The sequence below is a fragment of the Diceros bicornis genome, chromosome 2 (genome assembly GCF_020826845.1).
Source record: "Diceros bicornis minor isolate mBicDic1 chromosome 2, mDicBic1.mat.cur, whole genome shotgun sequence".
Lineage (NCBI taxonomy): Eukaryota > Metazoa > Chordata > Mammalia > Perissodactyla > Rhinocerotidae > Diceros > Diceros bicornis.
Genome location: NC_080741.1, coordinates 31,961,332 through 31,984,409, shown reverse-complemented (window position 1 = coordinate 31,984,409; position 23,078 = coordinate 31,961,332). Strand labels below are relative to the sequence as shown.

General features: G+C 38.9%; 1 protein-coding gene across 6 annotated transcripts in view; it reads left to right on the top strand.

Moving 5' to 3' along the window:
• NEK10 (NIMA related kinase 10) overlaps positions 1 to 23,078 on the top strand; it is a 218,789-nt gene that overhangs the window by 6,486 nt on the left and 189,225 nt on the right. For 4 of the 6 annotated variants that reach the window (XM_058553999.1, XM_058553994.1, XM_058553988.1 and 1 more), the window contains exons 2-5: positions 9,501 to 9,611; positions 9,895 to 9,955; positions 17,815 to 17,945; positions 19,616 to 19,714. In XM_058553999.1, coding sequence (XP_058409982.1) covers positions 9,538 to 9,611; positions 9,895 to 9,955; positions 17,815 to 17,945; positions 19,616 to 19,714 — 365 coding nt within the window. In that variant the 5' untranslated portion in view covers positions 9,501 to 9,537. Of the gene's footprint in view, positions 1 to 9,500; positions 9,612 to 9,894; positions 9,956 to 17,814; positions 17,946 to 19,615; positions 19,715 to 23,078 lie in introns of those variants that run through there. The other 2 variants (XM_058554006.1, XM_058554014.1) reach the window with 2 other exon arrangements.

The window sequence follows — 23,078 nt, the reverse complement described above, 5'->3', positions numbered from 1 at the left end:
CAACTCTCTCCACATTCCTCAGCTCCAGCTCAACTCATCTCCTCACCATTTCCCAAAGCCACTCTCAGGATCTTGCCTTCATCCCTTTGTTCATTCCCCTGGAATGTTCTTCAACTACCCTACCCATTCTCCTGGATATTCAAGACCCCAGTTCACAAGCCTTTCTAATACTCTTCAGCCCACAGCAATCTTTCCTTCCCCTGAATTCATTCAATTTATAATTTCCTTTGGAAATTAATTTTCTCTGCTGTTTGACATTCCTAGTGTTCTTATTTAGTCTCTTGTATTGGGCTGAACCGTAAGAAATTGTCCCTTTTTTTTTTTAAAAGGCCCAATATCAGCAGGTTCATATTGTTTAACCTACATATTTAGGATTTCCTATACACTGAGTTGTGAATAGATTCTTTTTGCAGTGCCCAGTAGTGCCTTGTGCACAGTTAGAACATAGTAAATAATAAAATGCACTTAAAAGGAAATATTATTTGATGAAATTTAATTTTATTTCATGGCTCAGAAAGTACTTCTAGTTTCTTACAGTGCCGCCAGTTGTCATGAACATCAATGTGTTTACCCAGCGTTCTCTTCACTCTTAGAAGGTCTAGGGCGTTGGGCTGAATCCTTATTCATTTGTTACTGTCATGACTCACTTATTATCATGACTTATTACCATGATCGTTAACTTTTTGGGGAAGACATTTTTGACCATGTCTTATTCAGTGCAGTATCCTCAGTGCCTGGCATATACGAAGGGACCAATAATTATTTCTTGAAAGAATAGGTGAATATCATTGTCACCTTTCTCACACAAAAACAGGAATAGAATATAATCTTACTATGTTTGGGGTCAATGAGAAAAGAGAAATTTAGTGTGCTACTTTAGTTATTTTCATTGACTAGTTAATATAAATTCTTCCTTCACATCATCTGGATCTTCTTTCCTTTTTCAATATCACTGCTTAATATATGGGTCTCGGGTTCATTTGTTCTAACACAGGCACGTTATAAACTATGTCTTAAGTAGACTAGGGTTAGTAGCCGTATAAGGCATGAACACAGACAAATAACAAATATCATTATGCAGTGGCAGTTGAGGGGATCCATAGAATCTGCGTTCATATTTGCTTGTATTTCCCTTTATCACGAAAGATATGAGTTTGAATGGGAATAAAGGTTGAAAATAAGAATATTATAATGGTATCTGTTGCCACATATTCTAGTCGATTTTGGAGCAGCACTCTCAGACCAACTTGGGTTAGTATTAGCCAGAGGAAAATGAAGGCAAACTCTTAAAGGAGTGTCTAACGTATAGCAGATAGTCAATAAGTATTTGGGGGAATGAATGGGAGATGGTCAGAATACTATTAGCATTTTTTATTCTTTTTACTCACAAGTGCTTGTTTAAATATAAAATAGAAAATTGTTTAGAGTATAAACTATTTGCACAAGGAAGGTGTCCAGTCTACTGACTCAGGAGCAAGGCCATGATAATACTTGCCCTTAGCTGGCAACACACTCCTGCCAATGGAGGTTCTGTAGCAACTGTATCTTTGTTTCCACCATATGATGATATTAAAATACACCACCTACCTATTTCACATGAGTGAACCAGAATGAATAAATGGATGTTTGTAAGAACTCCAGGGTCCAGGAGGTGAAGTTATGCAAGCATCTATTGTTATTATATCACCCTTTGCCCTCGGCTAAGGGCCAGTGTCAACAAGTTCTCTCTTTCCCATCTACCCAGTTGCCATTAAAATCTAGACTCTGAAAGTGAACTGGGCTCTGTTCTCCTTCTACTCCTAAAGGTGCTGTGTGGCCTTGGACATTTTACCTCTCTGGGCCTCAGTTTCCTCATGTGTTAAATGGAGGGCTCTGAATCATGGTCTGCACCTGAGGACCTGTAGATCTGTTTTGTGTGTCCTGTGCAGATGTTTTGTTTTGTTTTGCTTTATTTTTAATGTGATTTTGAATCCCTTTAGAGAGGATGTGACTTCTCAGGTTTGACTGAAGCCCTGCCACTCTCTATCATCTACTCTATACCTGTCGTTCATTTATATTCTGTTCCTGGGCCTGGAAGGTGCTAGACTCCCGATACTAGATGTTTTCTGAAGTTCTTTCTTGTAATAACTGTCTCTGTTCCGCTAGCTCCTTACATATTTCCCACTTAAGAACAATAACAATGTAATATAAGGGATAGAATCAAGCCTACGGTTCAGAGGACCAGACTCCCTTCTAAGCTGTGATGGTCTAAGCAAGTCTTGTTTCCTACAGGAGTTCCTTGACTTTTTGATCACTTTACTTTTAATGTGTGTGTGTGTGTGTGTGTGTGTGTCTTTTATTTTCCAGTAATTTGTCCAATTTAACTTGACACTTCCCGTGCAGGATATATAGTTTTCTAAAACACAGCTAATTTGAAAAAACCAAACACTATATCTGTGAGATTAAGTGCAATTATTCTTTGTAAAAGGAAACCCTTTCTCTATTCACAAAGCACTTTACTTAAATAAACTGCTCAAGTGGCCAATGCATTTTTAAGTGTTTATTTTGAAATAATTTTAGACTTACATAAAAGCTGCAAAAATAGCACAGCGAGTTCCCATATAGCCTTCACTCAACTTCCCCTAATGTTAGCATCTTGCATCACCACAGTACAGTTATCAGAATTAAAAAATTAACATTTAACCCACGCATTTTAACACATTTTTCCTATTTCTGGTTGCTCTATGTGAATTATATCTTATTTTAACCACTTTTTCTGAGGAACCACTATTAAAGGAATTTAGAGAGAAAATATCTACAGTAAAAGAATTGGAGAAATGATTTTTCATTTTGTATTGTCAGCCAGTTATGGGGATGAAAGTTCTCTAAGTTTCTTTAATGTGGACTTGAGCACAGACAGAACTGCAACTTGTCAGCAAATATGGAGGTAAACCATAATTCATCAAAGGAAAAAAGGACTTCTGTTGTCGGTACAGGGAAGTTCTAACTTCCTTTTGTGGTAGGGTTCATAGCAGTTTATTTTAGTGCTTTTTCAAAATAACAAATCTGATGTAGCGAAAGTGGTAATTAACTTTGGTCACGCTAAACTCTTTTACTGCTATTACTTTCTAAGTGCTATTTTTTTTAACCATTAGTAAATGTAGTAAAAAAATATGGAATATTTACAAAGATGCAACTTAAGTGGTAAGTGATTAGAAGGAAAAAAGTTATTTGTGGGATTTGAAGCTATTTCCCATAATGAATCAAATGACTTTCTGTTTTATCTTTAGTACACATGAGACCATTTAAGGATCTTTTGGTATGGCAACTGTGCAATAAAAAAGAATTTCTGAGTAGAGAATCTGAAGACCATATCATAAACATTCACCATGTGATTTAGTTAGTGGGTTTATATTGCACAATTTAGATTAATTACAGTCAATTAGGTAATTTTACCATGGCATGGATATCACTCTCTGTTATGTGTGTTTACTCTGCAATTACCAAGAGACCTTGAGCAAATGAGGTGTGTGTCTCTGGGGACTTCTTTTAGCATTAACCCAAATTTCAGATGACAATAGAAGATAGGAATTACTTTTGCGAGTTTCTTTTTCAAAATGGATTAAAAAATTCAACAATGAGTCAACTGTGATTATGTCTGTACTTGACTAGGGCTGTAACCACCAGACCCACTTGGCTATCCTGTGAGGTATGGGAAGGTCCCTTTTCTCCCCCCTGAGATAGTATTTGGGTCTCATGACTGAGATGTACAAATGAAAGATACTAAAAGTTTCTGTTCTTAAAGTAATATGCATTTGGATTTTATGTATAATTTTTCCTTCTGTGCCCACTTCATTTTTTTTTTTAAGAAAAAATACTAAATTTCAGCTTTCCCATTTAGAATCAAAGGAAAATCCATGTGAGTACAAGTGTTTGTGTGACAAGTATTGTCATCTCTTTGGCCTCATCTCATCTGTAAAATAAATGTTAGAAAAAGAGCAGTTTTCTGTTTTTATTTTTAGCAGTGGAACCCTTTTCTCAAATGAAACTGTACACAGAACCCCAGAGAAATAGGACTGCTTGGATTTAAGTGGGGAGCCCATGTTCAGCTAGTACTTGGTCTCAGCTCTCCCCTCTGGAGCTCATTCTCGCCCTCTCCTGGTTGTCCTGGAATTGACAACCACTGGGTTAGTCCTTCAGGCTCTGTATGTAGGGTAGTGGTTCTCAGAAAATCACCTAGAGTTGCTGTGAAAATAATAGTTATTTGCAAGTAGAGACTTCAATTATTTAGGCCAGTGCTGTTCAGATGGTCTTCAGACTCGTCCATGAGGAGATAAGCATAAAATTGAGAGTAAGTGTTTAGAAATGTTTACAGCAATTCAACATTGCTATCATATCCAAGCACATGATCAGTGGACTTAGCTTGCTGAACAGGATATGGACCAAAAGTATTAGTCCATAATAGATTGGAAATTAAAAAAAAAAAACAACTTCATAGCTTGAAAAGCACTGTTCATGAATGTTATCTTATATGGAACTCCCGTTTCCCTCCTAAAGACTGAATAAGTGAGGTAATTCTTGAGTGTATTCACGATAATTATAACCTTACAAACGCTAATCAAATGATTTGATTTATAAGGAAACTTTATGAGAGTTTTTTTTAACTAAAAGAATAATGACACAGGTTTTGTTTTTTTTTTTTTTTTTAGTAATTATTTTATCCACTGTTAAAGAAACAAATCACAAAATCTGGTAAAAAATACCTGAGCCACTCTTTACAGATTGTGACACAAATATTTTTTGAGTTCTTATACTGTGCTTACACTGTGCCATGCACTGTTCCAAGTGCTGTTCTATGTCCTGGAGATATATTTGTGGATAAAACAGACATAATCTCTGCCCACACGGGGCTTGTGATCTAGTGCAAAGAAACCAATAAGTGGGCAAGAGAATTTCTGACGTTGATGAGCTCCAGAAGGAAGTAAAACAGGGTGATGTGGTAAGTATGAATGTGTGGGGGTAGATATATTGTGCAGATTCATCAGAGAAGCCCTCACTGAGGAGGGGACGTCTGAGCTGAGACCTGAATGACACAAAGGAGCCAGCCTGAGAAGATGAGAGGGGGACAGCAAGTGCCAAGTGCCAAGGCTTTCAGGCAAGAATGAGGTTGGCATGTTCATGGGCCAGGGAGAAAACCAGCGTGGCTAAAGGGGAGTGAGCAAGAGGGATGGGATAGAAGAGCTCAGAGAGGTGAAAGTCATGGTTAGAAGCCAAGTGCAGTAGGAGCCACAGGAAGGTTGTAAGTCACTTCCATGGCATGAGTGGCATGATCTGATTCACATTTTAAATTAAACCCTTGGGATCCTGTGGATATAGAGGAGCAAGGGTGGACGCAGAGAGACCAGTGAGGAGGTGGTGGCACTCGTCCGGCAAGAGAAGATGGCAGCTCAGAGTACAGCAATAGCCGTGGAAGTGGAGATGAGGGAAAGCTGACTGGTTTTGTTGGTGGCTTGAAGGTGGGAGGTAAAGGAAAGTGAGGAATTAAGAACGGCCCCTGAACTTTTTGTCTAGAATAGCTGGGTGGTGCCAGTGACTGAGATAGGGAGCACCAGGGGAATTTGGTACTGGGGGTGGAGGTCAAGAGTTTTGTTTGGGGTATTTTTAATTGGGGATGCCCATTAGACATCCAGCTGGTGGCTGTGAATTCAGGAGGTCAGGATGGAGTTAGGGCTGAGCATATAAATTTGCAATTATGAATGATACATAAGCCATGGGACTACAAGAGATTTCTCAGGGAGAAGGAGCAGATAGAGAAGAGATGTGGGCCAAAGACCAAGCTAGCTGCTAGGTGATGAGGTCATGCTAACATTTTAGAGGTCAAGCAAAGGAGGAGGGAAATCCGACTCAGTAGTTGAGAGCTACTGCAGTGGGCTCTGCTCAGTGGTATCCACAGCAAAGATTCTTGTACCCTCATCACCCACGGCTCCTCCACTGGAGTGGGTGATCAGAATGGATGACATGGGCATTCCACCCAGAGCTTCTCCCATCCCTTATGTTTGTGCGTCCTGGGTGTTGGCTTCAATGTTCTTTTGCTTCTAACAGCCAGTTCCTGTGTCTCTTTTTTGGAGGACTCCCCCCAAGCTACTGGAGTCTCCTTGCCCCCAGACAGGAGTGTCGCGGGGGTTGTGACTTCCCTCGGTGGCTCTTTAACCAGTGACTGAAGGCCACAGGAGCACAAAAGCCCAAGCTCCCTTCCCTTAGCTTTAGACAGCTCTGAGACATAATCCACACTCCAGAGCTCCCCTTGGAATCAGTCTGAAGCTATTGCCTAGAGAGCTCTTGCCTTAGGTAGCACTCTTGCTTGACGCCTCTGGGGAACTCTTCCTCAATAAGTTGTCTGCCTCTGGGCACCTTGACTTAAGATATGAACTGCCCTCCTCCTCCCGCCCCCATTTTGGATTATAACCATTGGTATAGTGTAATCATTTTTGTTATTTTAAAATGGGATTAGATTAAATATTTTAAAGCGTTCCCAAATTCTCAAAGTTATTTTCAGAATAGTTTCCATATTAACAGCCATCAAGTGGAAAGGATTTTGTTTTTTAGCCTAAAGGCAATTGTCTGTTTCTACTGATTCTGGTGAGTTTGTTTACTGGTTAATTAAGTGAAATGTTTCCAGGGAGTTATCTATTTTCACTCTTCCAGCTCACAGAGTAGATGCTAATTTGAAACTGATCAAACTATTAAATGATTATTTCCTGTTCACACGACAGGTCGATAAAATTACGGAGATTAAACAGGAGAATAAGACAGTGTGTTTAGCAGAGTTCGATTGTGACAGATGTGATCTCCTTCTAGCAGAAGAAGCCTGTGCTTTTCCACACATTTTTATGTGTGGCTTTCATTTCTGACTTCTAAGACGGTCTGTAGCTATGGTTTGAGCAGGAATTTGAAGCCAACAGGCCAGTGTGTCTATGTGGAATTTTCCTTCTGTCCTTGAGGGAAAAGTAAAATTACATTCAATTTATTTTGACTGGATTTCTATTTATTTTAGAACTTTTGCAGCGTTTTAATATCTATACATAAAAACCACTTGGATCTTTTGCTTTTAAAAAATTATTTGCAGATTTTTCCTCTCTCCTATCCTTCCTCCCTCCCTCTTTCCCTTCCTTCTTATTTCTTTCTTTCAGAGTAAAGCAGATGCTAAATCAAATCTCTACCTGAATATTTCACAGAACATATTTTAAAGTTCCTAAGTGGGTTTTTCTTTGCTTGTGGTGGAATTGAATACCTGTGACAGCCTCTTTTACCTTTAGCAGTTTTCAGTCTGAGATTGGACATGGTAAAATTTCCATAAATATTTGTTGAATGAATGAGTCCGTGGTGTTATGCCATAGGCACAATCCAAAAATATTAATATTGTGCTTTTCTTTGTGTGCATCTGTGTTAAGAGCCTTGGTCCCCAGCTCTTAATTCCAGCTCAACTCTTTTCACAAATATGACAACTATATTGGGAAAATCATTTTTAAATCCTTAGATAAACTGTCTTTGTACATTTCGCAAAATTAAATTTTACTGGATTCTGTCAGGTGAAACGCCCATTGGCACATTCCTTTTGCCTCTAAATACCTCTGGAACACTTGGATTTTGACTATTGATTTCACAATACATTGAGGCATACAATAAAAAGACAATAATGCATGCTTTTCCATGCCTGAAAAACACACTGAAGGCAAGCTGTGGCATTGAAACACAGTTGGAAAATTTTATATCCAATTAAATTAAACCAATAGTATATTTCATTTTGTATTTGCTATGTAATTGAATGTATGGGTATCTTCAACTTTCTTTTTGTTTCTATTCTGGATATTAAAACAATTGAATCAGACATTGATTAAGGAAAAAAAGGCAAACAAATAAATTGTTTTCTGTCCATGGGTGAACTCATACTTATCTTTTGAGTGGGAGTGGGAAACAGTATTAAAATTTATCCTAGGAAGGGTGACCATGATGTCTAGAAAGCTTAATTCAGAAGATTGAAATGCCTATTGGGTTGTATTCCCAGGCTGGCCAGCCTCACTGTTCGGATTGTTAAAAAACAAAATTCAACTGAGTAAATTTTAAAGATCTTGTTGGCTTTATTCAGTGATTCATGAATCCAGCAGCATCCAGTCTAGCAGATAGAAGGAGGTCTGAGGAGCTGTACAAAATGAAAGACTTTTATAGACAGAGAGGAGCAGGAACAAGGAAGTTAAACTAGGCAAAAAGGGGATTGGTTATTACAAGGTTACTGTCAACCTACATAAGGAGGTAAACTGAAACAAACTCCCAGTACTGGAAATTGAGTTTATTTGGGAATAGAGGAATTGCAATTTATGAAACTCATGCTGCAGCAAGCTACGGGCGAGTTCTTTGAGGTTTGGGTATTTATGGGCAAAGAGTGCAAAGAGGGGGAAGTCTGGCCAGAGTCCAAGCAGTAAGTTCATTGGCTTAAGGACGGGGAGAGACACTTGACGGATGTTCATTGGTCAGCGAATAAGTCTCCGTCTTCTGTAAATTAGGCAATTATGGGAAATCAGTCTTTTAGTTCTTAAGTTCTGTTTTTCTAAGGGTGCATGGATGAGATTCTCCATTTCATGTCCTCTGGTTCCATTTTAGTTTGAAATCCTTTCACATTACTTTCCCTAAAGGGGATGGCAGGGATTTATCAGGCAGATTACCTAATTAATGATGATCAGGCAATTTCTGGTTGGCTGGTTTAAGTCTCTATTTCTGGGAGAGTCAAAACTGTAATTAAGTTAAGTTTGGTGAACTGGGGCTTGGCCTAAGTGACTCCATTTTGGGCCTGTTGTCTTGTTTTTAACAGAATGGTTGAGTAAGTTCAGAGGCTATGCAAGACTGACCCAATTCTTGCAGAAGAGCTTATGACTGGAGTTGACTGCCATGGGGATTCAGGTGGCAGCTCAAAAATTTTAGGAGTTCAGGAAATCCAATGACGTTGTGTGTTGCCCTCTACTTTGTAAAGCTTATTTGTGAGTGTGTGGGACTTTCTCTGGGCCTCTTAGGGGCATGATCTATGATGAGGGAGGAACACTGTCAACTAGCAGCATGTAGTTAATGATACTTGTGGAGAAAGACAAATAGGATGTCATAAAGGCATCAGTTGGGCTTTAGGTATTTGCTTATACGTATATATTTTGGAAACCCAAAATGAGGGCACTTTCCCTGAAATGCATAATACTTGGAGCAATGGGTCAGAATATTTAAAATCAAGGATGACTCAGAAAATATAGGCTCATGGGCTACTATAATTATAAACTATGCCCTAAATGTATCCAAAGGCCTTTAAATGGTAAATACTAAATTGTAATCATCTTAACATTTTTATTATTTTATTAGAAATCAATGTTAGTTTTTGCACACTTAAATAGATGTTATAAGTGAATTTTGCCTGTATTATTGGAGAATATTTTGGAACACACAATCCAACTAAAGCTTTTCCCTCCGGTTTACTTTGAAAGGAATGCGATGTTAATTCTGGGGCATTGATGTTTTACAATGCCTGATCAAGACAAAAAGGTGAAGACCACAGAAAAATCGACTGATAAAAACCAGCAAGGAATCAGCACCAGGTAACCCCATACTGAGTCTTTGTTAATTATTAACTCAGGCAGTGGCCAGCAACCAGATTTAATGGCTTTTTGAGAAATAGAGTAGACCCTTGACAACTACTACTCTGAGTTACAGTGTTTATTGAAATATTTGATCATTTTTAGAGTTCAAAAGGAAATGTTTAGTGTGTATACATTTCAGTCTATAATAGCAGGCCTCCAAGTGGCGATGCCGTCAGTGGGTAACATACCTAGTTCACCTGGAGTCTTCTGTTGGTTGACATTGTATTATTCTTTCTCCTAGGGACTATTCAGATCTAAAAAGACTTCGGTGCCTTTTGAATGTTCAATCAAGCAAACAACAGGTAGTGTTTTCAAAGGATATGCATGCATTAATAAAAGAAAATCGCATGTTTCCAAAGGACTCCATTTAACGTCTTTATGAATGATACGTCTACTTTTCTTTGTTCTTTCTCATGTTTTGTCTTTCTTCATCCAGCTGTTTCTCTCATACCTGGTCATGTTCTGCCAAGACATGGCATCAACAGCCTTTTCGTTCTTCTCCTGTCGTGCCTGGGCCCTGCTTTATCCTATGCTTATTGCCATGTGTCCTGCTAGCACAGCTCTTCAGTCTAGAAACAGCGTACTCTTCTATTGAATGCCCCATGTTCAACTCTTCAGAGCTTTAGGGAAATTGATTATTCAAAAACACTCTTATCACATTTCCTTTCTTCTCCACTCCATCCGTCTTCGTGTTGCCCACTTGCTATAGTACCTTGCTGTAAATTGCATCTCACCGAGAAGAGGGGAAAGGATTTAGGTTTGGCTATTTTTATAATAGCATTTTTATATTTTTATTAGACAGAGAAAGAATGGTACCTGTGCTTGAATTTATCTCTAAACATTTCTTTTTGGTTTTGCTTCTGTAAGACTTCGGAGAGTCGTGAGATTAGAGACCATCCATGGAGATTTGGGAAACAACACAGCAATGCTAGTAATAATAATAATAGCAGACACTTATTTAGCACTATCAACTAGTAAATGGCGGGGATGGGACTTGAACTCTGGTGTCATGGCTCCCAACTCTACTATGCTATACTTGTTTAAGTAAATTTAAGAGCTCCTGTGGTGGTAATTCAGCCCTGATGGCCTTTGTTCTATTAACCAAACTTACCAGGGAACTACAGCATTTTTATCTATTTATTTATTTATAGTGGAGAATGGTGTTCTAATGATTTGTTGGCATATAAAGGCTAAATAATGATAGTTGATATTTAGGAAACCTTACTATGTGCTTGGTGCTTCACCTGCGTTACTGTTCAATAACCACAACTCCCACTTTGATACATTGGGAAACTGAGGCACAGAGAAGTTAAGTGACTTTCCCAAGACCATACAGACAGCTAATGGTGGAATACAGATCTGAACCTAAACACTCCATCTTTGCAAAGCATGCCTTTAGCCACTGAGATATCTTCTAAATAACTTGGGACGTTAAATTACAGTTCAAATAATAGTTGAATGAACATTGATTTGGAGTAAACATGGCCTTAAATATCTTTTCTCCTATTAGTTCCTTCTTTTTGTTATTAATGCTACTACCTCCCAGGAACTGTTTTCTTCTCATCCATTCATTACAGCAGTCATGCTCACGCTTTGTCTGTCTCCACACTGCTTAAATAATCTTCCTGGCTCGCTGCTCACAAACCTTCATGAATGATTGGCCCAAATCAAGTCCATTCTTTCTTAGTAAGGTAAGCAAGGTGACTCAGCATACACTTTCGGTTGTAGTTCCCATTCTTTCTCACTATATATCCTAAGATGTAACCATAATGTCCAAGACTTCTACCTTTTGCCTTTACTATTACTTTCTCCCAAATTTGTCCTTCTCTCAAATTTCTTGCGTGTAAAATCTTACATACTTTCAGGATCCAAATCTAATGACACTCCTTCCACAAGAAAGCTTTCCTTTTTCTTTCATTCTAGAAGTGAACTGCCTCTTCTCAAAGCACCTTCTTTCACTGTTGTGGCATTATTTTCTTCTTTGTTTTGGAAACACTTGTCTACATGTCTAATTTCCTGACAAGATTCTCTATTTCCCAATGCCAGCACCTTTGACTTTTGCCTCTGGTTCACTCTGCATCCTCTGTTCAGTGAGTTCTTGGTCAATTTTTGCCAAAGTGAATCGTGACTTAAGAATTAGGTCACCACATGAGTGTGTATAACCCCCTGGCCAGGGTAAAAGAAACGCCAATGGTGGTTTTTTTGGCTCTAATTTTCCAACTTTGAAGCTCATGCTGACTAGACCTATTGTGTTCCCTTTCAACACCACTTTCTTATTAACATCTGGTAAGCTTAATTAAAGTGAGTTTAATAGTCCCCCCTTCCCCTTAACCAATTTTAGAATTTGTAATCTGTTGTCTGATAAATTCTCATGGCATATCTTTTTGTAAAATATTTCAGAGGTACAAAAATGCATATCTGTAATTCTTGAATTATTCAGAACGTAGATGGTTCTAAGAAAAAATGAAATAACTGTCCTCAATTATATGAAGGTCCTGAGGTTCACAGAATTCATTCCTAATTCTGTTTATAAAACTTTCATGCATTTGTAATTTTGAAATAATAAATGTTATTCTGAACATCCTATTCTCCTTTCTGTAAAATAGTATGGAGACACTTATGGGAGAATAAAGATATTGGAATGAATACATCAAGAATTTATTTATACCTTGCTTGTTTTAGAAAAAATGTAAGGAGGCTTATAAAGATATATAAAGTATGAAGGGTTATCATGAATTAAAACCAGGGCCAAAGAAGCAAGAAAAACAAGAGTTCCAAACAAAGTGGAGTCAGAGACAGGCAGAAATGCCCATCAAAATGTGCAAAGGGGCCACACATTTGGCTCTGAGATTTTTAGCAGTCAATTTGGAAAGGGAAACCTGGGCTTAAGGTCCACTCACCTGAATTTCTGTTCTAAGAAGACCTGGTCTGTTATTTGCAAATAGGCCAAGACGGCCAATTAACCGGGTTGCGGAGGAATTGACTTTGTGGGTTTAGGCAAAGAATTGCAAAGAACTGAATGTCCTAAATCTGAATCTCTAATGAGCCAAGCCATTTCCCTCATTGTTTCGTTGTGTTCCTGTGTTCTACTTTCGCTTGTCCTCACTGTTTGCTCTGTGTGTCTCTGACTATCTTGCTTCACCACATTAGAGCCTGCTGTTCTGTAGGACAGTCCCACAGTCTGACAGAAGTGCGCACAGAGGCACACTGAGGCAGAGGGGCCCCTCCTTCATCACAAACAGGGTTAGAATAATCATAGCCCAGTGAAACCAAATAATTCAAGAAAAAGAATTGCCCTAGGGTTGTTGAAGCAAAGTAAAATTACAAAGTTGGTTGGAAATTTCATCAGAGGTTTCCACAAATCTTGAAATAATCTGACTAGAGCTGGAATTCAATTTTTTTTCCTGCATTTAAAGCCACAGGGGGCTGAGAAATTGGTTTGCAATAAAAAAAAAAAAAAGATGGAAGAAAGAAGAAAATTTAATTCACTACAGGCCTATTCATTGCCTTGAAATAACAGAGGTTTTGATAGATGCTATGAAAAGAAAAAGTATGAGGCATGGTTCTTGTGTTCTGAGGACTAGCATAGAAAAGATAGTTATGGTATATGACAAGTCAAGATGTGAATCCTGGATGAATTGGACAGACAGTGGGTATATGGATTTGAGGAAGAGGAGGAGGTCACTTTTAGCCTGAAAGACAGGGAAGGAGATGGTTCTTGAAAAATGGGCTGGTTTTCCATCAGTGGAATTGATGGGTAAGGCATCCTGGGTGAAGTGAGTAAAATAATCAGATATCTAAAGGAAAGAAAATAACAAACATTTAAGAAAAATGGTGACTAGTCATTTCTATTGGAAATAGTGATAAATAGAGCAAGAAGAAATTGTGCAGTGTCTTAAGGCCCATTTACACATTTTGTATTTGATCCCCTAAGCAACAGGGAATGTTGAAATTTTCAAGCAAAGTGACATGATCAAATGTTTAGGAAGGCCCTTTGCTTCAGTCTCCAGTCTCTTTCCTTTCCACTCATACTATTTAAGCTGCTCAGGTACCTTCCAGGCTCTAGAGCACACATAGTTTTTCTCTGCCTTCCAGTCTGTGTAAAAAATCTGCCTGGAATACTCTAGAGTGCTCCTAGCATCCTGGTCCAAGGCCCACCCTATCTCTCCTTTCCTTTCTACCCCAGCAAACCCTTGTTCACTAATTTTACAGCATGTTCTCATGCTAGTTTAACTTCCCCACCCCCACGGGGCTGTAAACTCCTTGGAGGCAGAGACCATGGCCGTCCCACTTGCTATATAGCCAATGTCTCACACGTCTGGCAAATGATGTGTCTGCAACAAACGTGCTAAATGGATAAACTCACCTCGAGGTGGTGAACCAGAAGAATCAGTTTAGCAAAGAGACTGGGGATAAGGTGAGCGTTCATTCAACAGCTTCACATTTGAACACCTACTGTGTGCCAGGCTCTGTGAGAGGTGCTAAGGACACAAAGATAGAGAGATGTGATGCTGCCCTCAGGGTGGCCAAATTCATGGAGGAAAGGCTGATATGTAAACTAGATGTTGTACTAGACTGTGATAAGTGCTGTAAGAGAGATTCGCATGGTAATGCCACCAGGGAGGGAGGGAACAGCTTGACCCGGGAAGGCTCGGGCAGGTGCTCACCAGGGGGCTGTCAGAACTGAGTCCTAAAACTCAGGTGATCAGATTATAGCCCTCAGCACATGCCCAGGCATGGGGTGGGTAAACGCTACCGTGGTTTCTGGGAGGGGTGACCAGTTTAATGCAGCCAGAACTTGGGGTAGTTTTTTATTCACTCTACGTTTTTTGTTTATTCATTCATTCATTTATATCACATGGACTTGTGGATTCTTGGTTTATTCTCTAGTGGATTTGTTCTCAAATGCTGCACAGGAAATCATTCCAAAACTTAGTGATTTAAAACAACAATGATCATTTATTGTCTGTCACCCATTATGTGGGGTCATGAATTCAGAGCCTCTTGCCTAGATGGTTCTGGCTCAGGTCTCTGATAGGGTTGCAGTCAGTGTCACCTAGGCTATGGTCCTGTCAACATCACCTGGGACTGGAGGATCCACTTCCAAGATGGCTCCTTCACATGGATGACAAGTTGGTGCTGTTTTTTGGTGGGAGGCCTCTCCACAGGGTTGTTTATCCTCACGGCATGGGTCTGAGGAGTACCCCCAGAACTACTCACCCTACGTGTTTAAAGAAACAATTGAGTCTTTTCCAGCATTGTGAAAGGAGATGATGCTGGACTAGAAGACAGAGACAGAACACAGAGAGACAGATTTTCATTTCAGTATGAATAAAACCTGGGCTAGAGTAGAACTCTGAGAAGTAAATGGGCTGACTCAGGACGGTGTTTCTCATCATTAGAGATACGGAAATAGATGTTGGAGGACTGAGAATGTTGGAGAGGGAGGGAGATTGCCTGGATTGGAATCCCAGCTCTGCCCCTTGCAAGTTATGTGACCTAACTCACTTAGCTCTCTGTGCCTCAGTTTTCTCATCTATCAAATGGTAATTACCAAATAGGTTTGCTATGAGGATTAAATAGATTTAATACCTGCAAAGATCTTAGAACAGTTCCTGGTATGTGGTAAGCTATCTATGATGGTGGTGATGATGGTGATGGTGATGATGATGATTGATGGTTGGATCCTATGCCTTTTGAGGAAGTTTTTAAATCTGGGAGTGTATAAATCCATCACTTGTAGGAAAGGACACACTTTAAAATTATCCATGTGAATTTGTGTTATGCTATATTTATAACTTCTGAAATTTCAGATTTTGGGTTGCTCAAAATAATCTGTCAGATGTAGTGTACCTTAACAGAACTAATGGCTTAATATGGCAGGACTCTGTAAGGGGGCTGCTCACCTGGCTCTGCCACTCTGGACAGCCTGATTCTGCTATACTAGGTTGTGAGTCTTGTCAGACAAATTTTACTGGACCTTCTTATGTGGTAGATTATGAAGGATGCACAGAGAATCTCAGGTGTTGGGAAGGCAAGAGAAAAGGCTCTGGGTTTTGAACTGGGTTCTGACTCACCTTGCTTTTTGTCTGAAGAGGGTTGGTTGCTTCCAAGTTCCTACTATTAAGTTCCTGGTCTTTGTAACTATAGATTGCCAAGTCGGTCTTGTCCACTGGGTCTCCATGAGTTGATTCCCAATACTGGCTACCTGCTCTGCTGGTAAAAGGAATGGCTACAAGCTCTGAAGCTTTCCACCCCTCTACCTTGAGTGGACCAGGCTTGTTTTCTCTGTGCTGGCTACCTTCTCTCTTGTGCTTAGTATTCTGGGAGTTGTGGTAATGGAAAGGGGGTTTGAAACCCATTGGGCCTGGAAAACCCACCCCCTATTTGCTGTATCATGACATTTCCTGTGTAACACAGGAAAATTTGCTTATTGCTGTGACTTCGTGTCCAATATCCTTTGAGTTATCACATCCAGAAATCATCTAATCATCTAAACAAATTTTGTTTATTTAACAAATTCATCTATACCATGAGAATAATTATGAAGATTAAAAGAATATTTATAAAGCACTTAGAACTATGCCTGGCACATAGCAAGTGCTTTATAAATAATAACTCATTTAGTTTTCATAATGCTCTGAGCTACATAGTACTACTATTATTATTGTTATTTCCATTTTAATAGTATGGAAACTGATGCATGGTAACTTCCAAGATCACGCAGATGCCTAATGGCAGATTTAAACCAGGGCATCTGGCCTAGAGTTTCTCTCTTAACCCCTAAGCACTACTGCCTCAAGTGCCCACGGCTTATTGTTCTGTGGTGGCTGTGGATTGACCCACTGAACTGAGACAGACAGGTAGTTTTATAGGATGGAGATTTATTATTAATATTTTGAGAATTCAGCTGTGGCTGGTATATGATGAAAGATTTTGGGAGAGTTTTGGCTAGCAATTAAACAATGTCCTTATTATAATGCATCTCTCTATGAGCTGACTGCCTTATGGGGAGTCAGACATGTTCTCTTTGGGTAAGGAAATGATGGCTTTATGCAGATTTCTATCAAATACTTTGATGGAATAGGACGACAAGTACCGCAGATTGTAGTTTTATTTGATAATTATAATGTATAAAATGGAATGATTTACTGAAAAGTGAATCCTTTATTTTGTTATATTGTGTTCTCCTTACTGCATCTGTAATAATTTAGCTAATTATAGAACATCCCTCATTTGTACTTTGGAAAGAATAGGATATTTGTTTGCACTATGCTCAGCTTTACTGTGGTATGAGAAATAATTCTTAGGGTTATCCTAATTATAGGTAAATAGTGGTAAAGTGAAACTATTTGAATATTGATAACTTGACAATTTATTATATAAATAGTTACGAGTTCATATTGTAAATGGGGACATACTCAAGTTGTTGTGGTTAATTTAACCAAATTTTTACTTTTCTTACGGTGAATTCTATAATATATTTTTGTGACTTTTATAAATATGATTGAGTAATCAGGGTGTTTAGACTGATTAAAAGTGATAGGATCTTCTTTACCTTTATATCCCTAATGCCTGGCAAGCAGTGTGTACGATTGGTATATGTTGAAGAATAAATGAATGAATGGAATGAATGAATGATGACCCATTCTCAGTTTGGGGCTCCACTGCATACCCACAAAAGTCACGCATACCAGAGTGTTCTAGCTGAATCCGGAAACTCTCTATTCTGGTTGCATATTTGAATCCCCTGAGAAGCTTCAAAAACTCCTAATGCCCAGGCCTCACCCAGACCTATATGCCCAGCATTGTTCGAGGTGTGGGGAATACAGCATTGAACAGAAACAGGCAAGTTCCTGTTCATGTCGACCTGACATTATAATCAAGGGAGACTGAAAATACATAAATAATTGTAAGATATGACAGGTGGTGTTACAAGCTATGAAGAAAAAGAAAGCAGTTTAAGGTAGAGAGAGTAAATGTTTGTCAAAGATGTCTAAATCTTGGAAAACCCCTTCATTTGACATAGCTATCATGTTAATTGTTGGCTTGGGAAAAAACTCATCCCTTTCATCCCACCTCCCCGAGCCCCACCTTTGTTACTTTCTTTATCCTGTGCTGAATTGTTACCCTCATGTCCTCTGTGCTTCTATTTCTGTAGCTTCCAGCCATTAACTTTGATAGTGCCCAAAATAGCATGACGAAGTCTGAGCCCGCCATCAAGGCGAGTGGACACAAAGTTCGAGGTCAGTGGCACGAGTCCACAGAAGCTGTTGAACTTGAAAATTTTAGGTAAGAAATCCAGTATCTCCCTTGTCTTCAGCAACCTATTCCAGTTAGCTCAAAGCTTTATTTAAGTTTGTCATGGGAGCTAAAATGTAAAACCCATTCCAAAATTTACTATGAGGATTCTTAATTTAGTAACTTTAGCTAGTGCTTAAACCAGTCTCAGAAATAGTGTGTCAATAACAGACTTAAAGCCTATAGGTGAAACCGATCTGGGAGTTTCAGGACACCTTGCTGACATACACTTGGCGTTTGCTCCACGAGGAAGTGGTTCTAGGTTGTTGACCTGGCTAGGCTGATTCCAAGCTTTGTCTTCAGCTTTTGGTCTGTCCATATCTTGCCAACAATGAGGAGGCATAAAAGAAGCTGTCGCTGTGAACAGATGTGGTGGCTAAAGACTGTTTGTGTCAAAACAACCAAGGTTTTCAGTTGAAGAAGTCACATCTCACCTTTAACACTGAAAGTGTCAACCCATGTTTATCTCTCCTGTCACTGTACAAACCTTCTAGAAGCGCCACATTCTCATGGGCCACTCTCTTTCTGGGCTCTGGTTCTCTTAGTTTTGCAGTGTGCTAAGGTCATTTGGCACTAAGTGCCATGTAAATAACGAATGGCATGAAATATCAATATGAATATTCTAGAACAATGTTTCCCTGTCGTTTTATGACAGTGAATCTAATAGTCCACAAAAGTCACATGATGTTACATGAGTTCATATTTTTAAAATATGTTTTTAGTGAGGAATACTAAATTCTTTAAAAAGTGTTACATATTCAGTCTACCAGTGTCTACGTACTAAGAAACCATTACAGCCCTCACCTAGCTAGGTTAGGGGCACACTGGCCAATGACATCTGCAAGACTGCAAAGACAGAACGGTGCAAAAGGCAATATAAGGCCTCAGAACTTGCCTTTGAGGTGGTGTGTTCATGTAATCCCAGCTTATTTGGCCTAGATCTTAAAATTGGACTATTTTAATTTGCATGAAAATATTGTATCATATGTTCTGTAGCAATGTGACCCTTTTATGCATTATCTCTTATCCTCTCCCAGTTTTAAAGTGGAATGTTTTGGGGTATTTTTAACTTCTTTGCTGGGCTGTCAGAAAAAAGAAGCTGGAATATCTTGAGACTTTGTTAAACACACACACACAACATACGAACAATCAGCAACCACAAAAATTCTCACGGTTGAAGGAGTGTAGACTGGGTTTAATAAATCCTTATTATCTACAGGGAAATATGTATGATAACCACTGGTGTTAATAGCCATAGCGGCCAATGAGGTCATGGGTGGGTGGAAAGGTGAAGGGAGGGAATCCTTCTCTGCTTATTGCACAGATATCTAAAAAATGTATTTCAATCATTCATTCTCTCCATATACCCTTTTCTTCCTCTGACTAATTGTAGCTATTAAGTGTATACAGGGAGTAATTTAGTTAATGTTAAAATGAAATATATATAGGCTTGAATGTAATCTTTATTACTAACTTTATAATTGAATACAAGAATTTCTAGTTCTTGTTTTAACAATTGATACTTGCCTTTAGTAATATATTAAATTCTAAGAATCCTTCAATATTTTCATGAATACACGTCATCTTTCTCTGCGTTGGTAACTTTGAGGTAGCCTAAATAATTTTTATTACAAAACCCTTTTCTGTTTGTTTCATCTCAGTATAAACTACAAGAATGAGAGAAATTTCAGCAAACATCCCCAGCATAAACTATTTCAGGAGATCTTTACAGCCTTGGTGAAAAATAGACTCATATGCAGGTAAGATTGTCCCAGGAAAGACAAACAGACATTTACCCAAGAATGGCCTATTTTATATATCTCATCCCTTGCATATGGTTTGATGCAGTTTACAGGATTGAGCACAACATACTTAAAGGATGAAACAGAGCAAAAGCCGTTTAGAAGGAGGTGAATTAATAGGCATTGCAGATGATCTAATTAAAATCACTCGGGTTAGGTACTGAATTTAGCTAAATTTCATGACAGATAAGGTAAAACGAGAAAATACCCAAGTTACACTGTTTTCCTTATTTGGAGGTTGGATACTCAGGAGGAGTTTATTGCCTGGGTTCTTATGAAGAAGACCTTGGGTAACACCATGGCCAACATCCTCATGGTACACTTTTGCAGTCGGTACAAGGACTGATTAAATGGGCTGCCCCAGCCTGGACTTTGGGGAAAGGACTAGTGTGTGACATCTAGTCACAGCCCAATGACAATGTTTCTTCTCAGGACCAAATCAGAAGTGCTTTCCTTTGTCTTAACAAAAGTGCAGTGTTGGGACTGTAGAGAAGGATTAGTTAGCAAGTCCTCTAGATTCTCTCTCACAAATATCAGGCGTTTTCAGTGAGCCATTGACTGGTACCAGATTGCAGTCGGTATTGAGTTTTCTATCCATTCGGGTCTGCTTGAAGTGAGAGCTGGCTATGCTGCTGCTAGATATGAAGGAGGCTCCCAATATTCTGTCATGTTAGGACCTGGCCTTCTGCTTTTCCCAGGAGGCCCAGACTCTCTCCCAAGTGCTGGCTGAAAAGACACCTGTGAAGAACCTTGACTCTTCTCCATCGCTTTGGGACTTTATTGAAATATCTGATTGAGATATCTGAATGGGAAAAAAATTACTCGTATTCTGGAAAATAGGAGAAATATTAATGATTTAATGTCTTGACTGAAATAAAACTCTGACTTGGTCCAGTGCAATAGCTGAGTTTAAGTAGAACAGCATCCTGATGGGTCCTCCATGATGAATCAGCCACTAAATACACACCTAAGTGGTGGCCTAATGATTCCATCTTTTGGATGGGGTTATTTAGTATTGTGTATTTAAGTATTGGACGGTGACTACCAAATATATTGGTTTAGTTTAAAGAAATCCAGGATTGGGACTGCATCTGTCATGCCTTTATACTTGGTTTAAGCAGAGGATTGTCAGACTGATTCAGATGACACAAGAAGCCTAGAATCTTTCCCACGGTTAGGTAATTGGGTCCCTGCTCAGTTCTTGACAATATACTCAAAGATTATTGAAAGACTAATGAACACTGCAAAGGACCTGAAGTTGTCCTGGATTGTTTGCTTTATGACCTTGAACAGAGTAGAACAATGGTTAGTAGCAGTATAATTATGCCTGAAATGGTATTAGGAAATGAAGTTCTTTAATTTAAAGACAGCTATCATGGATTCTTCAAGGGATGTCCAATATGCCGTTTGTCTTGTCAGTACTTTGGAGAAGGCAGAAGATTTCCTGTATTAAAGATGTGAGAGGCCTCACTGTGTCCGCACTCTAAAGGCACTAGATGAGGCAATTGTTAGGGAAAATAATTGGGCAAGGGTTGGCATCCAACAGTTGAAAAAGATCTTAACAATTCTGAATTCAAGAGATCTCTTGTCAGGACCTTTTCAAATTCTTAATGATTAATGAGGCATCTTAGGTTGGATGGAGTTACTGGCTTGCAACATGAGCAGTCCCTGGAAATCTTCAAACTAGGAAGAGATGATTGTACATCTCTTTGCTTTCATAGTACGAGAAGGAATTTAGGAATGTTGAACATCAAGAGCATCCTTCTATGTCATCCTGTGGCTGCCGACAGATCGTTACGTTCAGTTCTATTCTAAAAGCAGGATTGGGTAAAAGATAGCTTAAGTATAAAGGTCTTCCATTATTACTCACCCCATATAACCTTGGTAAGCTGGCCAGAACTCCCTTTTTTCTCTTTTCCCTGTAACTTTAGGCTTATAGAAGAATAACATTTCAGGGCCTTTTCTGGTATGGTTTCCTAACTGCTTTCTTTGTGAAGATCAGATTCAATGTTAACTGGAAGGTTTGGATTCAGTTCAATAAACCAATTGTTAAGCATCTACTATGTGCAAGGAAAAGAGGGAGCAAGTGGTGGAGAAGAAAGAGAGGGTGAAACTACAAAGATGAATAGGACATGTGGTCCCTTTCTTCCTAGGGACTCAGAGTATACTCTGGTCAGCAAAACAGTTACCCACTATCCCAATACAAGGGAAAATGTGGTGAATATAAACTATTTATATTAACACAACTGAGGGCTGGATGAGATTGGGGGGTGTGGACTTTGGTCTTTGGTCCAATTCTGGTTGTAGACAATATTGTGCATATTCAAGATGTTATGCCATTCAATTTTACCCTGAGAATATGGCTGATTGGGAATTTAGTGTCATCTGTGAAGTATGAGCACTTCCAACTCCTCTCTCAATTTATGCCCAATTGATGTTGTTCTTGTTGTTTTTCTCCTATTTCACTCTCCTCAAATGGATTCTTCCCCTAAGCCACAGTTCTGGATACCTCCTTTCTGGGTTCTTTTATTAAGATTGACCTGTGATTACTCCTTTGTTCTCAGAAATAAAATTGCCAGGCAGCATCTGAAATGAGACAGGACTTAATCCAGAGTCAGATAAGGTAACACTACAATTGCCTCATGGTATATCTCAAAGGGCAAATGAAAGTATCATCTCAGAACCTGAGGTTACTCCTGGTCACACATGGTAATGAGTCTTGAGGTGTGGCGGGGTATGGAAGAAAATTTTGAGCTTCCAACATTTTTTTCTGCCTTAACATCATTTGTCTACAATACAGTCTGCTGTTAGAAAATAAATCCACCCCTTTTCCATCTCATCTGCCTGTCCAGGCAAGTACAAAGAATGCTTAGTATCCAAGACTAGGCTGTTATGAGGTTTTATAGGACAGTAAAAGTTGTCACAAAATTGACATATTTCCTAATTAACTAACCAGTTATAAAATTGACCTCTACTCAAGTATCTCTTCTGTGTGTCTGTTCCTCTGAGTTCCCTCTTTGTTGGTCCATTCCCTGCTGATTGCCAGATAATGTGAAGATTATATAATACAATGCAAATATAACATAATCTACTTGTGAAATGAACTTGTGAATCTGACTAAAGTTGTAGAATTTCATGAAGTTACTGAGAATATCGTGCTGAACTGGTGGAAACTGACAGAGGACACACTGGCAGAATCAGACCACTTGACAATTGAAGAAAAGAGTATTAACAAGGAAGATGACAAGATGGGATTTCAAAAAAGCATGTTTTGAGTAACAAAGACCTTTAGGAAAAATTGATGAATCTTTCTAATATTTCT